The sequence below is a fragment of the Vanessa tameamea genome, chromosome 22, assembly GCF_037043105.1.
Source record: "Vanessa tameamea isolate UH-Manoa-2023 chromosome 22, ilVanTame1 primary haplotype, whole genome shotgun sequence".
Lineage (NCBI taxonomy): Eukaryota > Metazoa > Arthropoda > Insecta > Lepidoptera > Nymphalidae > Vanessa > Vanessa tameamea.
This window is the reverse complement of record NC_087330.1, coordinates 8,363,039-8,381,696: the sequence shown is the minus strand read 5'-3', so window position 1 is coordinate 8,381,696 and position 18,658 is coordinate 8,363,039. Positions and strand designations below refer to the sequence as shown.

The 18,658-nt window shown below is 36.3% G+C and overlaps 2 protein-coding genes and 1 long non-coding RNA gene across 4 annotated transcripts; 1 reads left to right on the top strand and 2 right to left on the bottom strand.

Moving 5' to 3' along the window:
* Positions 1-1,254: 1,254 nt before the first annotated feature.
* On the bottom strand, positions 1,255-9,195 carry LOC113400719 (NEDD4 family-interacting protein 1-like). The gene is made up of 6 exons (XM_026640370.2): positions 8,955-9,195; positions 8,775-8,874; positions 6,851-6,987; positions 6,144-6,273; positions 2,777-2,962; positions 1,255-2,529 (listed from the first exon to the last, which is right to left on the bottom strand). Exons 1-6 carry the CDS (start codon positions 8,955-8,957, stop codon positions 2,426-2,428), a joined length of 660 nt encoding a protein of 219 aa, XP_026496155.1. The 5' UTR covers positions 8,958-9,195; the 3' UTR covers positions 1,255-2,425.
* Positions 9,196-10,350: 1,155 nt separating this feature from the next.
* LOC113400711 (uncharacterized) lies at positions 10,351-11,184 on the bottom strand. Its single transcript, XR_010309522.1, has 3 exons — positions 11,131-11,184; positions 10,774-10,899; positions 10,351-10,566 (listed from the first exon to the last, which is right to left on the bottom strand). It is a non-coding gene; the product is annotated as an uncharacterized LOC113400711 (long non-coding RNA).
* A 411-nt stretch (positions 11,185-11,595) lies between these two features.
* On the top strand, positions 11,596-18,289 carry LOC113400716 (DNA topoisomerase 3-beta-1). Of its 2 annotated transcripts, none has more exons than XM_064218456.1 (14): positions 11,596-11,804; positions 11,870-12,159; positions 12,465-12,684; positions 13,028-13,274; positions 13,429-13,546; positions 14,044-14,126; positions 14,245-14,381; positions 14,767-14,954; positions 15,113-15,229; positions 15,313-15,468; positions 15,924-16,366; positions 16,441-16,590; positions 17,031-17,327; positions 17,508-18,289. In XM_064218456.1, exons 1-14 carry the CDS (start codon positions 11,714-11,716, stop codon positions 17,767-17,769), a joined length of 2,799 nt encoding a protein of 932 aa, XP_064074526.1. In that variant the 5' UTR covers positions 11,596-11,713; the 3' UTR covers positions 17,770-18,289. The 2 variants fall into 2 exon arrangements, with proteins under 2 accessions (XP_064074526.1, XP_026496151.2); XM_026640366.2 differs by having other exon boundaries at positions 17,031-17,211; positions 17,508-17,765.
* The last annotated feature ends 369 nt before the right edge of the window (positions 18,290-18,658 follow it).

Below are 18,658 nucleotides of genomic sequence, written 5' to 3'. Positions count from 1 at the left end.
TATCTTAACTCGTCCTGCCATTGGAATAGACATTTCGGAAATCGACATAGAATTGTTTTGAATGTATTATTAAATCTTATATAATAAAATCAAACATAACATTCGGATTTTCAGAAAATTGCTAGTCTAGAAAAGCTGAGATCGCTTCATACTGAAATTAATTCATATGTAAAAATGTATAAACACAACTACGCGTCTACGATTCGAATGGACCTGTCTTTATGTTAATAGCATAGTAACTAGCAACGTATTTAATCTTTAGCACATGTTTTGTAATAAAGAACAAAACTTATACGTAGTTATTTTCATAAACACCAGTCTTGTATCAGACGATTGACAAGGAAAATTAAGCGCCCCTATTTATATATATGTATATACAAAATATCAATCAATTGATAATGTTTCACTAATTCGATTATCATTTTAATATATCATTCATTCAATTATCAACCATAGAATATGTTTTAAGTTATGAAGTATGTTATAAAAAATATTTGAATATAATTTTTTTTTTTATTCAATAAAAAAATGTTTCCTAAACGAGGTAGTACATACCTTCACATTTATGGAATATGTTAGAATGACATATTTAGGTATAAAGGTCATCGACCTGTATTATTATATATTTTGTTAAACGAGGTCACACGCTGAGTCTTTATAACAAACATTGAAATTGGAACTTTAGTACATATTTTTCAGAAACATCTGCAGAAAGGAAAATGAGGTTACATGTATGGAATATTATTTAAAAATCAACTTTATAGACTAAAGAGGATTCAAATTTGCAAAGCGAAAATAATCTTTCAACATTTTTATAACATGCTTGCAAATTTCAACCAATATGATTATTAAAAAAATAATAATGTTATCAGTCCGTTCTAATAGATTATAAGTCTTAGTACAAGTCTAAAGCATATATTGAATAATCGGAATATGTTTATTTTGATCTCTACTAAACAACCCATATGATCCAATTTTGCATGTACAGAAAGCGAGATGAGATTTTTAACCTTATGCTTATACGTATAACATTTAAAGTTCCATAACATCGAACTTACATCTAACATTTAGATACGCTGAGATGTAGTTATACGAAATTCACTATCCCTACCAGAGACAATTTAGAAAAGGACAACAGTCCCGTACATTCCTATAAGTGACTCAAATTTCTTAATTATAAAATAAAATAATAATGTTTCCACAGATTACAAAACAAAAAGCAAACGGAGAGCTCAGAACATTACAGTAAATAAAAAAAAGCGAATACAACATTCAAAGTGAACACAAATAGCCAGTAGTGCGTAGTAATTAACAATTTATTAATACGTCCTTAATTCATACTAATCAAAGTGACATAACTTTGTACGCATCAACAATAAGATACGTCGTTTAGCACGATCAGGAATTTGAATTCGCTTTTGATATCGTATTTGCTTTTATTACTCCACCGTGACGTTACGAGCGCTCCATCTTTGTGTTTTTATTTCAACATTTTTCATACATTAATTTTCCACAATAATATCCAATCACATACACTAAGTAACAACGTATTATAATAATAATTCATGTCTTTATTTGTTTTAATCGAATCATACTTTTAATGAGCAATTATAATTAAAACAAGGATAATATTATGTTGTACGCAATCTTTGAGCTAGACTCGTTTGACAGGAATAGGTATATTGTCTTTGGTTCGTCTATTAGTTTAAGACAATAGACAATAGTCGCAGGGCGTAGGGCGTCCTACATACAATGATAATTTTGTTTAATAAAATAGGTACGAGAACTTACAATTCGATCACTTTATGGTAAGTGGTCACCGCCCATAGAAACAAATCTGTAAAAAACATTAATCATTCCTTACTTGCCAGTACGCAACTAAACTTGGAAACTAAAATGTCCTTAGTGTCTATGGTTGCTATCTGGTAACTGGTAACGCCAAGTAGCAATACCTGGCATAAATGTGTTCCGGTTTAAAGGGCGAGTGAGCCGGTGTAACTACAGGCACAAGGGACATAACCTCTCAGCTCCTCGGGTTAGTGGCGCATTGGCGACGTAAGGAATATTTCCTACAGCACTCATGTCTATGGGCGGTGATGACCACTTACCATTAGGTGGCCCATTTGCCAGTTCGCCTATCTATATTATAAAAAAAAAGATAGTTAGAAATATATAATATGTATCTATTCATTCCTATCAAATAAGCCTAACGATCGAGTACATCAGAATCAAAATCAATTCATATCCAAATGTAAAAGCGTTTGTGCTAAATTTTGTTTCACTTTTGCGATAACGCGTCTAGGATCTTCCTTAGGGTGCAATTTTTTGGCAAATAATAATAACTTAATCGTTAACAGAAATCACCTCTAGCTACTTACATAGCGTATCGGTCGTGCGTGCCAATCGAAAAGATCACAAACATGTTTCAATAGAAGAACAGGAGCCGCTCCTGAGCGGTTCCGGACAGCAGCCGCCAGCCGCGCTTGATGTTCAGGTACTGGATGACGGCGCGCACGCAGATCAGGATGCCTGCAAGGTTTATTGCATTTTTAGAACAGGGTTACCGGCCTTTAAAATAAAAAAAAAACTGACACTAAAGCATTGACTGAGATTTTTTTTATATTTCATTTAATGTTGTAAACTGACGACACAAAAGTGCTTCTAAAGACTTAGATAATTTTGATTTTGAAACTTTACTAAAATGTACAAATTAAATTTATCTGAATTTCCTATTTTAGAAACGGAAATAGACAAGTACATAATTATGGGATCTCACCGAAAGCCATAATGAGCCACCAGAGCCAGGAGTTCTCGTGCGAGGCGAGCTCGGTGGAGTGCTTGACGATGAGCGTCCACTTGGCGAGCGACAGGCCGAAGCCGGCCAGCGCGCCGTAGCGACTCGCCACGGTGTGGCAGAAACACATCAGCAGCAGGAAGCCGATCCAGTTGAACAGGAACGCGACTGGTGACCACAAAGTTTAATGCACACCACGAACGCGAAGCGGTGGGGCTCCATTATGTCAAATCATAATTATTGCCTTGTCTGATTACCGACGTAAAGTCAAAACTATTGACTCTAGAGAGCTGAAATATGGAAAAATTACGTAGAGTAGAGCTTTGTGGAAACCCGTCTGGGTAGGAGCCAACCACTCATCAGATATACTACCGCTACGCAGTAATACTTTGTATTGTTGTTGTGAGTGAGCAAGTAAATACAGGCACAAGGGACATACAAGTAGTAATAACTTTAATTCCCAAGAACCTTGGAGAGGAATGGTCACAATTTCTTAAAGCGGCAATGTCTATAAGCGGTGGTGACCATTTACCATTAGGTGGCCTATCTATCTGTCTGCCCACTTTTTACATAAACAGTCCATTTTTAAGGTCAAGGACCCCCCTGTCTTTTTGAGAAGAATATTTTAGAGTTTATTCCAGCATTTTCACCCAATCCATGTTGGTTTCCTCAAAACATTTTCCGTCGAGCACGGGACAAACGGTCAACACAAATTAAGCACATGAAATGAATTCAATTCTGCTTGCCTAGGTTTGAACCCGCAAGTCATAGTTTAAGAATGACGTATTCTAACCAATGGCCCACATTGGGTCCCAAGATTTAAATTGCACATTAAGCCTGTCATTATAAATCAACTAGTGGAACTTTCGATCTCTAATTATTAATGGGCGAATCGTAATGAGGGTCGAGGTGAGACGTGTGAGCACGTTCCAAATGTCATCTATATATAATATTTTAGTTTAGAAAATATTCAGACGTGCAGACTGACCATCTGACGGTAAGTGGTCACCTAAAGCAATTAGAAGAGATAAGACGAATAAAAAAAAATCTTCGATATTGAATTGACGCAAAATCTTGAATAAATCGTTTTGAATGTCGACGGAGCTGTTATCGCAACTTTGGAAGTCAAATTAAAGTTATCTGTAGTTAAGTGAGTCGAGAACCGTTTGTAGTGGACCATCCACTACTGACTGACACATAGCTGAGCTATTAGCAAATCGCATGGAATAAGTAAATCTACGGTTATATTTTAATTTCTCATTGTATCTCCACAGATGTGTTGTCCGACTTTTGTTGAGTTACTTTGTTATAACTTGATTTAAATTATTTTAAATGTGTTGCATATTTTTATTGATGTACAACATTACAGTTTTAATTTTGAGAATGCAGTTGATGAAAATATAGTACTTTTAGACTCATATAATCTAAAAATACTATATTTCAATCTCATAATACTTTTCATGGACTCGGAATGTTTTTTCGAGTTCTTTTTTCTCAGCTGTTCTGGATGGTATTCCAGTTAGCCAAAAATCAAAATTTCTATTACGGATAGCCATTTTTTATTTATTGCCCTATATACCTCAAATCTAAGATAGTTTCATAAAACATATGTTTTTGTCAGGTAACCCTTGTACATAAATTATAGAGTATAGACTATATCATATATCACGGTACGAGGAACAGTAACTATTTAATAATATATTTATTTATTTAATTAGGTTTGCTAGCAGTTGTTACATTTTGATGATACAATTTATTAATTTACATACTAATTACTTTCTAAATGTACAACTATATTAAAGCAAACACGACATGTACGATTAATATATACATCTATAAATATATATATATTAATATATATATATATATTTTATATATTTATTAATATATAAAACTAATATTAGTTCTTCCAAGGACTAGAATGTCTAGAAAGTTTAAACTATTATTCATAATATATAATGTTAATATATCCGTCATGTCTGAGTGTATCGATGTATCTTCAGAACTTTTTGGCGCGATGCCATATAACAATCTAATATATTAAATATTATGATGACATTTTTATTGGTTTCGTACAGAAATAAAATTAAGCAATGTATAGTATACATTTTTTTGTTAAATAATTTCTTTCAGTTTGTTTTCACAGCTGAATTTTCGTTTAAAATCTCAAGAATAAAAAAAAAAAATTTCAACCGTAGATGTACGGCCTAAATAAGATTCAAATCGGGAAGCAAATTTGAAAGAGTTCAGTTATAACAGAGGCTAATGTAACACTGACATCAATAAAAATCAGACTGCAAATCACGTTAAATTATACTAAATTAAAGCAATTGAGCACTCGAATTTTGACTTCGATGTTTCTATGTCCATTACACAACATTTAACAACTAGAAAATCACACATAGAATTGCTGTTTGACGGTAAAACTGCCCCCCAGTCGAGTCCCACTACTGGCTTAGCCAAAGAGTAGCATGGGAAATATATATAATGTATATAATACGGTTAATATATATATGTCGTCGATTATGAATAATTATTAACTTGATGATTTTGTTGTATCTGTGGGGTGTGAACGCCGTCACGTGAACACGTGATCGGAATCGTTTGAAGGGACAACTTTGGAGAGCGATGAGTCGGAAGCTAAATGTTATTATAGAGAGAGATTCAGTTCGGGCCTTCCATACGGGACCGTCGGTTCACGCAACTCGGACAGTTACAATATACCTACTTTATAATTTGTGCTTGCTGATTACCTACATAAAGTACAGAACTGTCATATTGTATCGTCGTGGTTATTTGCCTGAGACCTACGCCATGAACCCTGTACCGTAAGCTCATAGCGATGCCAGACGTGCCGCTGATCTACCACAGCGCCGTCATATAAATATATAGTTAACTATAGAATATAATTAACTAACTTTTCAAAATATAGCGTGAGATATAAATCATGTATTGTTATATTAATGACTAGCGACCCGCCCGGCTTCGCAGGGTAGCAATGCGGGTTATCCCTGAGACATATACCATCGCGGACTTCTCTGAAGACCGTTTGAAGGTGTACAATACTGTAGTACATTTTTTTGATATACTGCCCACGTTTGCAATTTAATCGCAAAATATATGTTTATTTACGACATCACATTAGAAACCTCTAAAATTGTCAGTATTTTTCAACGATATAGTGCAAGTATCATACATATGTATAACCTTCCTCTCGAATCACTCTACTAATAAAAATAAACCGCATCAAAATCCGTTGCGTAATTTTTAAGATCTAAGCATACATACGGACAGACAGCGGGAAGCGACTTCGTTTTATACCATGTGGTGATGCGCACGAGGTACGTACCGAAGAACGACGTGAGGAACATGATGTCGGTGCCGAGCAGGCTGTTCTCGGGGTCCAGCGCGTCGGCCGCGCCCTCGGGCGGCTCCACCGTCACGAACGCCGCGATGGTCGGGTGGCTCGCCGGCGGGATCTGCCGCGGACACGCCCTTTGCGTTAACTTTTGCGTGGCGGGATCGTCGCCGTGACGAGCACGTGACCGAACCCGCGAGGGGTCCTTAGCCAGGAGTGCGAGTGGCTCTGCGTGTGGGTCGATTCCACGACAACAAACTGGTATCGAGTGATTGCTGTTGTAGAATCACCCTTCAGGTACGGTCTAGTTACGTCAAGCCGAGTCATTTGCCAGTTTTAGCGATGTGCCATTGGGTGTTAAAGTAAAGAATCATCTCGTATGTGGCACAAGCTTCGATGGGGGTAGATTGATATGTTTTTCATATTTGGTTCCTCACGACGATTTCGTACACCACCGAAACTTAATGAATCATACTCAAATCAAGCTAATGAAAATTTAGTGATTTGCGGATTGAAATCATCAGTTAAGATTCACGAGTTCTAAGCACTGACCTATCTCACCTCTCACTGAGTAGGCTAGCAGTAGTGATACATTATATATGCAGATATATATTAATAACAATCATCCGATAATAATATAATATATTAACTAATTACAGCCCGGTCCAATGGTATAAAGAAATAAAAAATGTATAAACCTGATGAAGTCCCTCTCCTTCCATTTGCTTCTCACGCTGCACCTCTTCATATGTAGGCAGCTTGGAGTTAGCCGCCACATCATATGGTGGGGGAGCAGAGAAGTCCGCCTGCGGTGGTGGTATATCATGGAAATTATCTGCAACAATATTAATATTACATTAATTATCTGTATATTAATACGTGAAGCAAAAACTTTTTCTCCTTTTTACCAATAAGACGCGGACGGAGGTGTATGAAATTCGGCACGATTAAAGTTTATGCGGAGGAGTGCAGAAAGCTAATATTTTTTTATAAAATATGTATTAGAAATACATTATAATAATAAAAAGATACATTACACACACTACGATACGTTTAACATATACATGTTTATCTACATAATATTTAATATGAAACATTCATTGTATACATATATACTGCAAATGATAATACAAGTCATGTCAAAAATGAAAATCAATGATCTTTTTTTTTTTTACATTTTAATTGTTTTATTGTAATGACAAAGTATCATCCTATTGAGCCTCATTTTACTCATGTATCTTTCAAATCAACGTATCTTATATTTTATTTGCTTAGAATTATGGTCGAATTCCGACCAATGGGCGACCATTATACAACAATATATATATGTAAATGATAATTTTTCGCAGAGCCTCCTCTTATACACAAAATTTACGATATTCAATAAATTTAGATTAATCCAAGCATAACCGGTGAGAAACTTAATATTTACTCTTTTCCTCATAACTAAATACATAGTCAACTATATAAAATTAATTGTGTACACCTGTATGCATATTTAATATAAACAACACAGTTTAGAATGTTACTATGAAATGGTCAAATCTGTGATGTTATAGTTCTGCTAGTGACTACAATTACCCATGGATTTTCTTAATCATATTAATTTTAATAAATTTAATTTAGTTCACAAAGACTTATTTTTTACTATATGCATATGCAGTTGGTCACCACTGCGTATAGACATTGACGCAGTAAGTATTAAAAATTCCTTACAAAGCCGATCCTTTACAATCCGAGGGTACTAAGACAGAACCAACAGCTTTATGTTCTTCCCAACTGACTGTGAATTTTGCAACATAAATACCCAATAACTTTTTATTGACCAAAGGTTGCCGCCAAGATTCTTGAGACTAGACACTAGATAAGCGAGAACTCCAAGTTGGTAAGTACAAACACTAGCAATGATTATTCTATGGAGTTACATAGTAATTTTATTGAATCATTAAACTAACAAATCTTAGTGAGTACCATAAACTTAAGTAAACTATCTAACTTATCTCTTATATAATTATATGTTATAAGTATATGTTAAAAAATAATAGCACTACCATTGAAACAATCATTGGTATTCCCGAAACAATTAGTAATTAAAAAAAAATACTTATTAAAAGCTAAAGTGATATATCACCACTTAGCCATCACAGATAATAAAACATGTTGACGTCAATGGTTTCTTAACATTAATAACATTGTCATTGTTACGAGAGACAATACAGCTGAATTTATTTTCAATTAAATTATTTTAGTTAACACCCAATCAAGCGCTAGAACAATAGCTGTATACACTATGACTAGTCTTGCAAAATAAACGGCTTATCAATGATTTGAGGATAATAAAATTAAAAAAAATATATATGAATCATAATTTTCTCTTTTATTTTATTGTAATTTTTTTTTTATTATGAACATATATTCTGTATTGGAAATAATGTGTATTTCTCCTATTGGAATCACTTTTGCTGTTTATGGATTTATCCAAGGCTTTTAATACCTTTTTAAGTAATATTAATAGGGAAAATGTAGAATCAAGTTATTATATATACTTGTCAATAAATTACGTATGTTAGTACTATATTGAGCGTATTACAAACAACTTTTTTTAATTGCATTGTGACTTACTGATATCAATAAACGGTGGAGGCATGTTATTGTCCATTGATGAAGGCAATATGACCCGAAGGTGCGCCGTAGGACATAAATTATCAACTCGAGCCTGGCTCTGCAATGAAAATACAACTGTCACACATCAAGATATACGAAAGTAATTATATAAATAAACAATTAAATTCTGTCACATACCATTTTTTTATTGTACACAAATATTTTCTCAATTGTGTCTCAAAAATATTTTTAAGGCTTTGAACGATATCTTGGATACTAGTCACTGTACATTAGGTTAACGCACATTATTCAAGGTCTTTCTAATATGTTATCAGAGCAATCACACTAGAAATTGCAACGTACAATCCCACCTCTAACTTCGACCAACAAATAAATCATAGAAATTAGAATAGTCAATAGACGACAGACCGTGAACGTCAGACGATAAATTACATTCACAGATAATAATTATGCATTTCTTTTATATATTTTTTTACTTTTTTGGCATGCTTGTATCATTTCTATATATTTGTAATTATTTAATTAAATACATGCAAGTAATTAATATATATTTGATATCATCAAAACTATATACTTTGTAAAAGTATTGCCATTTAAATATCCGATCTCTACTGAAGATTAACATTAAATAATTTAAGGAATTCGTATTTTTTATTATTAAGCACAACATATTTTTTGTTTTGTAGTTTATTTATAATATTTCACATAATTACAAAAAGCAAGCATGGTTTATATTTGATGAGTAGCAACCCATCTATTTATATCATTGGCATTATATGTAATGTCAGAATTTCAGAAGTCAGACATAGATAATACATTTATACTAGCTATAGATAGCAACTCAAGATTTAAAAGAAAAGTTTGCGGCCTCGGTCACTAGATGGCGGTTGTTAGTTTCTCATTGGCCCCATAGATGGCATTAACCTAAATTTATAATATATATTATTTTTTATTTAAGGATTTTGTGAATATTGAAAATCCACAAATTCATCATATTTAGTAAATTTGTCGTTTAACAATTATTTGACATATTTTTACAATGAAAGACTTGCATGATTGACCTTTAAATTTTTATTCCAAAATCAAAATATACTTTATTTAAGTAGTCTTTAACAAGCACTTTTGAAATAACACTGTGGAAATAACCAAAATATAACGAGTGGTGTCAATATCAGTAGTTGTTTAACTTTTCTGACCGCCTATGCTGCAGAGCTGAGTCTTCCTATCAGGGATGATAAATGAGGACTCCACTGAAGTCCGGAATCCAATTCTATTCCCAAAAACACCATAGTGTCGGCTACATCAAGACGGCCACCGTTTAAAGATATATTATAATTTTGCCATTATATTAAACAAGCCACAATCATATAATACATTTTGTCTAATAACTTTACAATTTTTTTTCACAAACATCACTTTCCATACAATGCAGCCTAAAAGAAGAACCTAAAAATATACATAATTCTAATTATGAGTAAGAACTATTCTTCATTATAACTTCTTGCTTATAATTCTATCTATAAGTATGTAAATCATTAACTATAATATTAATAAAAAAGCCTAATTGTGAGGATCATTTAAGGATCAGGTTGTAATTTGGTTCAGAGATGATGTACTTAATGTTGGAATATTAAATAAAAATCTAAGAATAATTCTGAAAAACCAATTTACTGTTGTTTGCAAGTACCTTCACCCTGATCATCCTTTGTTGTTAGGGCAGTTGATGGCTGCATTACATTAAGCACATGTTCAATAGCATCAGTTTCCATGGGTTGCAGCTGAGATGAACCTGAAAGTATAAATAGTGGAATGTAAAATTAGCTTGCAAGACTAATCAAGTGAGACACCATCATGGTATACTGTATTAGTAATACTAAATTGGTTAATACATTTAAAATACTAAAGGTAAACTTAATAATACTTTAGTCCAAGTTTATTAATAAGTAGGCCAAATAATAATATTATCTTATACAAAAAATACAACATAAAAACTTACCAATATTTAGCGTTGGAACTGCATTAGCTGTGAGTCTGTGGCTTTGTGAACAATAACATTCCTCAAAGTGGCGATATCATATTCGAATTTGGTTATAAATGTAAATGTCTCCTTTGTCTTGAATATCTTCAGCGAGCGATTTCCATACATTAAATTTTTCTAGATGTGGGTATTGTGGTTTAGGAAATCGATGCAATGGACCTGCGAAAGATATATATAGATAAAAGATATTTGATTTTGTCCGAAGGTTTACGTATCCTCAAATGTTCATCAAAAAGTTCATCAAATGAAAACAGTGGTAGGCACTGGGCCAGTATTTTACCCAAACATAAACCAATGTAGTTTTAAATTACTCACCATCGTTTTTACAACCAAAATGACACTTGAATCGGGAGTTTGATGGCATTTTCACAAGTCAAATAAAATTTAGCGCGATGCACAGCGAACGATTCAGACAATTTTAAACTTTTGGCGTTTGCCGTTTGGTTAAATTCGTTACAAATTTTTATAATTTAAAATGCTGTCAGCACCATGAAATTATTAGATTTTTTATATGACAACAAACAGAAGCATTTTCGAAATAAAATAATTTCGTCATCTGAAACATCTATTAAATAATAAACCCTATTAAAAAAATAATTAAAATATTTTTAGATCTTAATGTTTACTACTATGCTAATGTCATCTAGCGAGCGCATAAACAACAACAGTTTTAAAGTTTAAGGGCATTGACTAAAAGATGGCGCTAGTTTCTATACATTTCTTTTTTTATAATTAATGTACTAGAGTTGCATGCCACTGGTCAGACACTTCAGGTTCAGACAGAACTCTGTAGATCAAAAATGAAATCGTTCAATTTATTTTAGTCGTGTACCGAGTTGATTTTTAAATAAAATTAAAATATTTATATTTATTTAATACCCGGCCTTTTCTATCCAACATGAAAAGTGCATTAATGGTGGCTGAAAAGCCATCGTTAGCCCAAAATCTTGCCAATATACTTAGTAATGGCAAATGCAACACCAATAAAGGTTTGTTTTCATAAAAGAGTTCTGCTTGTTTTTATTATATATTTATAATTTTCAATAATTTTTAGGTTCAAATTCAGCCTGTGCGATACACGAATGGAATGGCACATTTAAGAATGAACCGGTCCGATTTAAAATGACGTCTGTTTGTGGACATGTAATGACTTTAGATTTCACCGGTAAATATAACAACTGGGACAAAGTTGATCCCATTGAACTGTTCAGCTGTCCAACAGAAAAGAAGGAAGCAATGCCCCGTCTTAGGATACCAGCGTTTTTAGCCCAGGAAGCAAGAGGTTGTGACTTTCTTATTTTGTGGTTAGATTGTGATAAAGAGGGTGAAAATATCTGTTTCGAAGTAAGTATATGACATTGAAAGCAGAATATTTGTTAAATATATTTTTTATAAAAAAGATAGGCAGATGAGCAAATGGGCTATGTGATGGTAAATAGTCACCACGGCCTATAGATATTATTGCTGTTAGAAGTTTTAACCATTTCTTACATCACCAATGCGAGACTAACTTTGGTAACAAAGTTGTTATGTCCCTTGTGCCTGGTATATATTTATACTGGTTACCTCCACCTTCATACCTAAACATAATAACACTAAGTATTGCTGTGATACCTAATGCTTAGAAAACCCTTATCTTTTGTTTTTAGGTCATGTCCTGTGTCCAGCCATATATGAAGGGTGATGTTTTATCTCCTCAAGTGACATATCGAGCACGTTTCTCTGCTATTACAGATAAAGATATAAAGGCAGCCATGTTGAATCTCGTTAGGCCTAATGAAAATGAGTCTCGCAGCGTGGATGCACGGCAAGAACTTGATTTACGTATTGGCTGTGCATTTACACGATTTCAGACAAAGTACTTTCAAGGTAAGCACTGTAGTTGTGCTAAACATTGGGACTCTCGGACAAAGTGTGTACATTATCACTTAAATACTCTTAAAAGAGATATTTATTTTGAAGTCACATGCTGATACTTTTTTTTATTCCTTAGTGTGTGAAATTCTACTAAATGTGATTTAAGCTTCATTGTGACTACTACGCCCCGGTGGATCTTAGCTTGATATTTTTTAAAATCAAAGATTACCCTAAATGAAACCACTAGATATTTTGACTATCGCATCCAAACAAACAAATATCTGGTTTATTTACTAGTATAGATATATATTTTATATAAGTATATTATTATATAAATTTTATTGTTTACTTGCAGGCAGATATGGTGATCTCGATGCATCTCTTATATCTTATGGTCCATGCCAAACACCCACTCTTGGTTTCTGTGTCCAACGTCATGACGAAATTCAGACTTTCAAACCAGAAACCTATTGGGTTTTAAGAGTGACAGCTTCGACGAGTGAGGGTCGTGAACTACCATTGGAATGGAAAAGAGTTAGGAGTTTTGAGAAAGATATTGCCAATATGTTCCTCGCTGGTATTAAGGAAATAAAAGAGGCTACGTAAGTGTGATAATAATTTTTATTTTAATTATTACAGATAAAGTTAGTGTCTTTATATATCTTCTTGTTTTGTGTTCTTAAGTTTTATATATTAGTAAAGATTTGAAGTTATTTTTAATTTACTTATTACTGGTCAATATTTTTTATACAATAGCGTCATAAACGTCCAAGCCAAAGAGAAGGTGAAGCCTCGGCCTACAGCCCTCAACACCGTGGAGTTAATGAGAGTGGCCAGTGCTGGACTGGGCATGGGGCCACACCATGCTATGCAGGTATTTATTAGAATACAGCCTGTCTGCACAATGTCTTGCACATTTTATGAAAGATTATCCAGATTTTTGTGGTAGTGCGCGTGTCTGACGCCGTGTTTCCACGGATTTTGCTGTGGGGATGATATTGATAAAAATCTAAACTTAAAATATCTTTTAACTTAACTCTCGCAACATGCGGCTTGAGTCGGATTGACTCCATTCTAATTGGGATAACACTGGGAACAGCAATGATCCCTGTCAACTTCAAGAAACTACTAATGCTTACGAGGCATAAGTCAGCACAACCATTGGATTTCTTCTTATAAATTTGAAAACTAATAAAAATGGTAGGACGGTAATGAATGAACAAGCCATTAAAAGAAATGTTGTAAATGGTAATCAAATAAATCTACTATCAGTAAGCAAATACAAATTGTTTTGTGAAACAGTTTGTAAATCACATAAGAAACAGTATATTTTCATAGTGAATATATATATTTTTACGCTTTTTTTTTCAGATTGCAGAACGTCTCTATACTCAAGGGTATATTTCATATCCCAGAACTGAAACGACGAGCTATCCAGAAAACTACGACCTAATGTAAGTTTATCAAGAGAATATCAATTTTACGGGTAGCCGAGGCTTCACTACCTGTAAAATTGGAGGACCTGACCCGTTATATTCTCTATAAAAATATATATATATTTGGCGATTACAGGGGTACGCTTCGTCAGCAACAGAACTCGTCTAAATGGGGTACAGAAGTTCGCGCCATTATCGCAAACGGTATTAGCAAACCCAAGAAAGGCCACGACGCTGGCGACCATCCTCCCATCACACCCATGAAACCGGCTAGTAAGCTTTTATTATTGTTTAGTTTAGGAAGGCAGATGAGAAAATGATAACGATCCCCCCTCCCCCCCTTAATGTTAAGTGGTCGGATTAAATTCTTTAACAACTCATTCGAAGCACCGTCATCAAATTAAACCGTAATAATGCGATAAATGATAGACCTTTACTTACCCGATTTCTATTGTTGGGACACTCACCCAGACTAGCACAGGGTTGTCACAAAATCCTACCTTTCGTTATTTTTTTTTATAATCAAGTCGGAAGGAGAGTTGCGCAAATATATATTTATTTTTAAATGAGAGCCTGTATAAGGGGTAATTTTAAGAAATGACATTTGAACCTTTTTCGGTCAGGTATTTTGACAATGTTTCTTTCTTTTTCTTTCCAGCGGAGTCTGAGCTAGAGGGCGATATGTGGCGTATCTACGACTACGTGACGCGTCACTTCATAGCGACACTGTCAAGGGACTGCAAGTATTTATCAACAGTAATAACATTCCAAGTGGGCTCTGAAACATTCACGTACACAGGGAATACGCTCGTGGATGCTGGATACACGGAGATTATGCACTGGCAGGTGGGTTCACAGGATCGTGGGAGCTTTCAAAGTCGTACTTGCAAATTCTTGACAGAAATTTCCAAACATTTTCTAACTGATAATTGTATTTTCTAATAAACCTTGTAATTAAATTGAACCCTAAGATAAAACCGGCTTTAATAATGCAATGTTTCCAGGCCTTCGGCAAAGACGAATTCGTGCCCGTCCTCGCCGTGGAGGACGTCCTCCGCGCACACGACCACCGCCTCGTGGAGTGCCAGACCTCCCCGCCGGACTACCTCACCGAGTCGGAGGTACCGTCGAAGTCATATGTAATACTCAGTAGTTCGGATGTTCGCAATGACGTGATCGAAACTATTTAATACTAATGTTTCAGGTAATCACTCTGATGGAGAAGCACGGGATCGGCACGGACGCGTCTATCCCGGTGCACATCAACAACATCTGCCAGCGGAACTACGTCAACGTCGGCAGCGGTAGGAGGCTCGTGCCCACCAGCTTGGGAGTGGTGCTGGTCCACGGTTACCAGAAGGTGGGAATCCGAATTTAGTCAACGAATATAAATTATTCTTTAGAAGAATAACCCAAAATCAAAACGTAACGATATATATTACGCTGTTTTACTCAATGCCCTCACGCATTTATAATATCTTCCAATTTTATTTATTAGTTAAATATAAATTGTGTACATATTATTAATGATTTCTGTAATATTACTAATTCCAATTAAGTATGCATACATACAACATGTGATATCTAATAAATAATGATACAATGTAATATAGAAATATAATTCTATTATAAATACTATACAATATTTAAGCACAACACTGAACGCCAGAAAAAGTATAGTAGACATATTCGCCTTCATACTAAAATACATAAAAAAACCGTATACACGGAAACAGTATACACAATTATATTTTATGAATGTTCATAATAATGCGTAATTCTGCACGTCATAACAACGAAACGTACGTCGGACAGATCGACCCGGAGCTGGTCCTGCCGACCATGCGCTCGGCCGTGGAGGAGCAGCTCAACCTGATAGCCGTGGGCCGTGCCGACTTCCACGCCGTGCTGGCGCACACGGCCGAGATATTCCGGCGCAAGTTCCAGTACTTCGTGCGGTCCATCGAGGCCATGGACCAGCTGTTCGAGGTCAGCTTCTCGTCGCTGAAGTCGAGCGGCAAGGCGCTGTCGCGCTGCGGCAAGTGCCGGCGCTACATGCGCTACGTGGCGGCCAAGCCGGCGCGCCTGCACTGCTCGCACTGCGACGACACGTACGCGCTGCCGCAGCACGGCTCCGTGCGCATCTACCGCGAGCTCAAGTGCCCGCTCGACGACTTCGAGCTGCTCAGCTGGTCGGCCGGCAGCCGCGGCCGCAGCTTCCCGCTCTGCCCCTACTGCTACAACCACCCGCCCTTCAGGTGCGGCCTTGCTCCCTTGTACAGACAAGAAACTCTTAGTGGTATTTGTCGTTGATAAATATTCTGGTTCGCAGGGACATGAAGAAGGGATTCGGATGTAATTCCTGTACCCACCCCACGTGCCCTTACGGCGTTAACTCTACCGGGGTGTCCGGTTGTGTCGAATGTGATGGAGTGTTAGTCCTCGATCCTTCCGCTCCGAAGTGGAAGCTCGCTTGTAATCGGTAAGTATAAATACTTATGGTTAGGTAATGGGGTCTTAATTTTTGATTACTTAATAACATACATACATATGTACAATAATAATAATTACATAACTTTTTATCGACCTGGGCTTTATCTAGCCACTCGACTAACTTATGCTATAAAATGAGGGACTTATGCCTGTATTATTAACTACATTTAGCAATGTAGTCAGACAATTACTGTAGAGGTGTTCTGTAAGAAATGCAAATTATGACGGACAACCACACAGTCGAGCAAACGAATCTTATCATCTATGCCTACTTAAGCTATAAGAGTTATGGCTGGAAACTTCGTCTTCCACCACACTAGCCAAGGCTCGCTCCGACTAGTTCAAAGTGATGATTTCCATTTCTTTCCGGGACTTGGTTAATAAATTTAATTGGTACATAATAAGTAACGGGAGGCACGGTGTCCGCAGCTGCGATGTGATCATCAACATCTTCGAGGAGGCGTCCCGCGTGTCGGTGTGCGAGAGCGCGTGCGGCTCGTGCGGCGCGCAGCTCGTCAGCGTGGAGTACCGCGCCGAGCGCACGCGCCTGCCCGCCGCGCTCACCGACATGACCGCCTGCCTCTACTGCGAGCCCAGCTTCAGCGCGCTCGTGAGTCCCGCACGCACACGCACACGCTCCCACACACACGCACACGCGTCACACACACACACACACGCACACAAGCACGCGCCTGCCTCTACTGCGAGCCCAGCTTCAGCGCGCTCGTGAGTCCCGCACGCACACGCACACGCTCCCACACACACGCACACGCGTCACACACACACACACACGCACACAAGCACGCGCCTGCCTCTACTGCGAGCTCATCTTCAGCGCGCTCGTGAGTCATGCGCACACGCGCACACCAATGCACGAGCACGTGTACCGAACTTCCGCCCCCGCAGGTGGAGAAGCACCGCGCGGTGTCGTCGCGCGGCGGCGGCGCGCGCGGGCGCGGCGGGCGCGCGCGCGGCAAGCACCGCAACAAGCAGCCCAAGGACAAGATGGCGCAGCTCGCCGCCTACTTCGTGTGAGCCGCCCGCGGCCCCTGCGTCGCCTGCGTCGACTAATGTTTCCTGTGTTCTACCCTACTCGCTTAACCGTATTGATGGCATTATAATTAGTTGGGTGTCGTTTGGGCAGATCTCGAAAACTCGAATTTTATAATAAATTTATAAAATTTGAACTGAAATCTTTCCTCGATCTAACGTTGTAGGGTTTAAACCGCGATGTTTTCTTTTGCCCCCACCTTTCGACAGAGTTGAGTTACAGATGTCGTGGTCACGAGTTTACTGTCCGGACGAATTATAAAGTACTTGATCGCGCCCAAATCTAGTAAAAAATACAGAATCTGTAATATAATATCCGAACTCCAATGACTACTACGTGATACGATTTTGATGCACTTTACGCTTTCAATATAATCAAGTGGATAAGTCATATATTTCACTTCCTGAATTCTCACTTCACCACAGCTCAACATTTAAGCGAGTATATACAGAAACAAAAAAATACAATAAACACCTTAGCTGAAAAGGCAAGCAAATGGTTCCGTACTAACTAAAAACGACTAAGAATTTTAATAAAAATCAAGTGTGGGATGAGTGCGCCGCGATGTCACATACCATTTATCTGATTCGGCCCTAAATGTATTATATATTTAACATCGTACTTTAATTTAATAATACTTTTAAAAAGTAATATTGTATATTACTCAATATGACAGTATGATATTGTGTTTTTTTTTAGTACTTTGTGAAATTAATAAAAAAATACTAATTATTATGTTGTTTTATTATGAAAAACCAGCACTTCGATTGTGTTAGGTTATCTCGGCTCAAATATATTTTTATATTAAGTAACCTTTTTAATTTCTTACGGTAATTCGATTATTTTACCTTTTTTTGCTTAAAGGTTATAAAATATCCCTATGCTAAGTAATATCACTTAGTGGTTTTCTGGCCAATCCGAAAGGCAGGACGAATAAAGATAAATAAACAAAGTTGCCCTTGAATTGACGTGTCATTATTGGTTGAGATATAAAATAATCTATGGA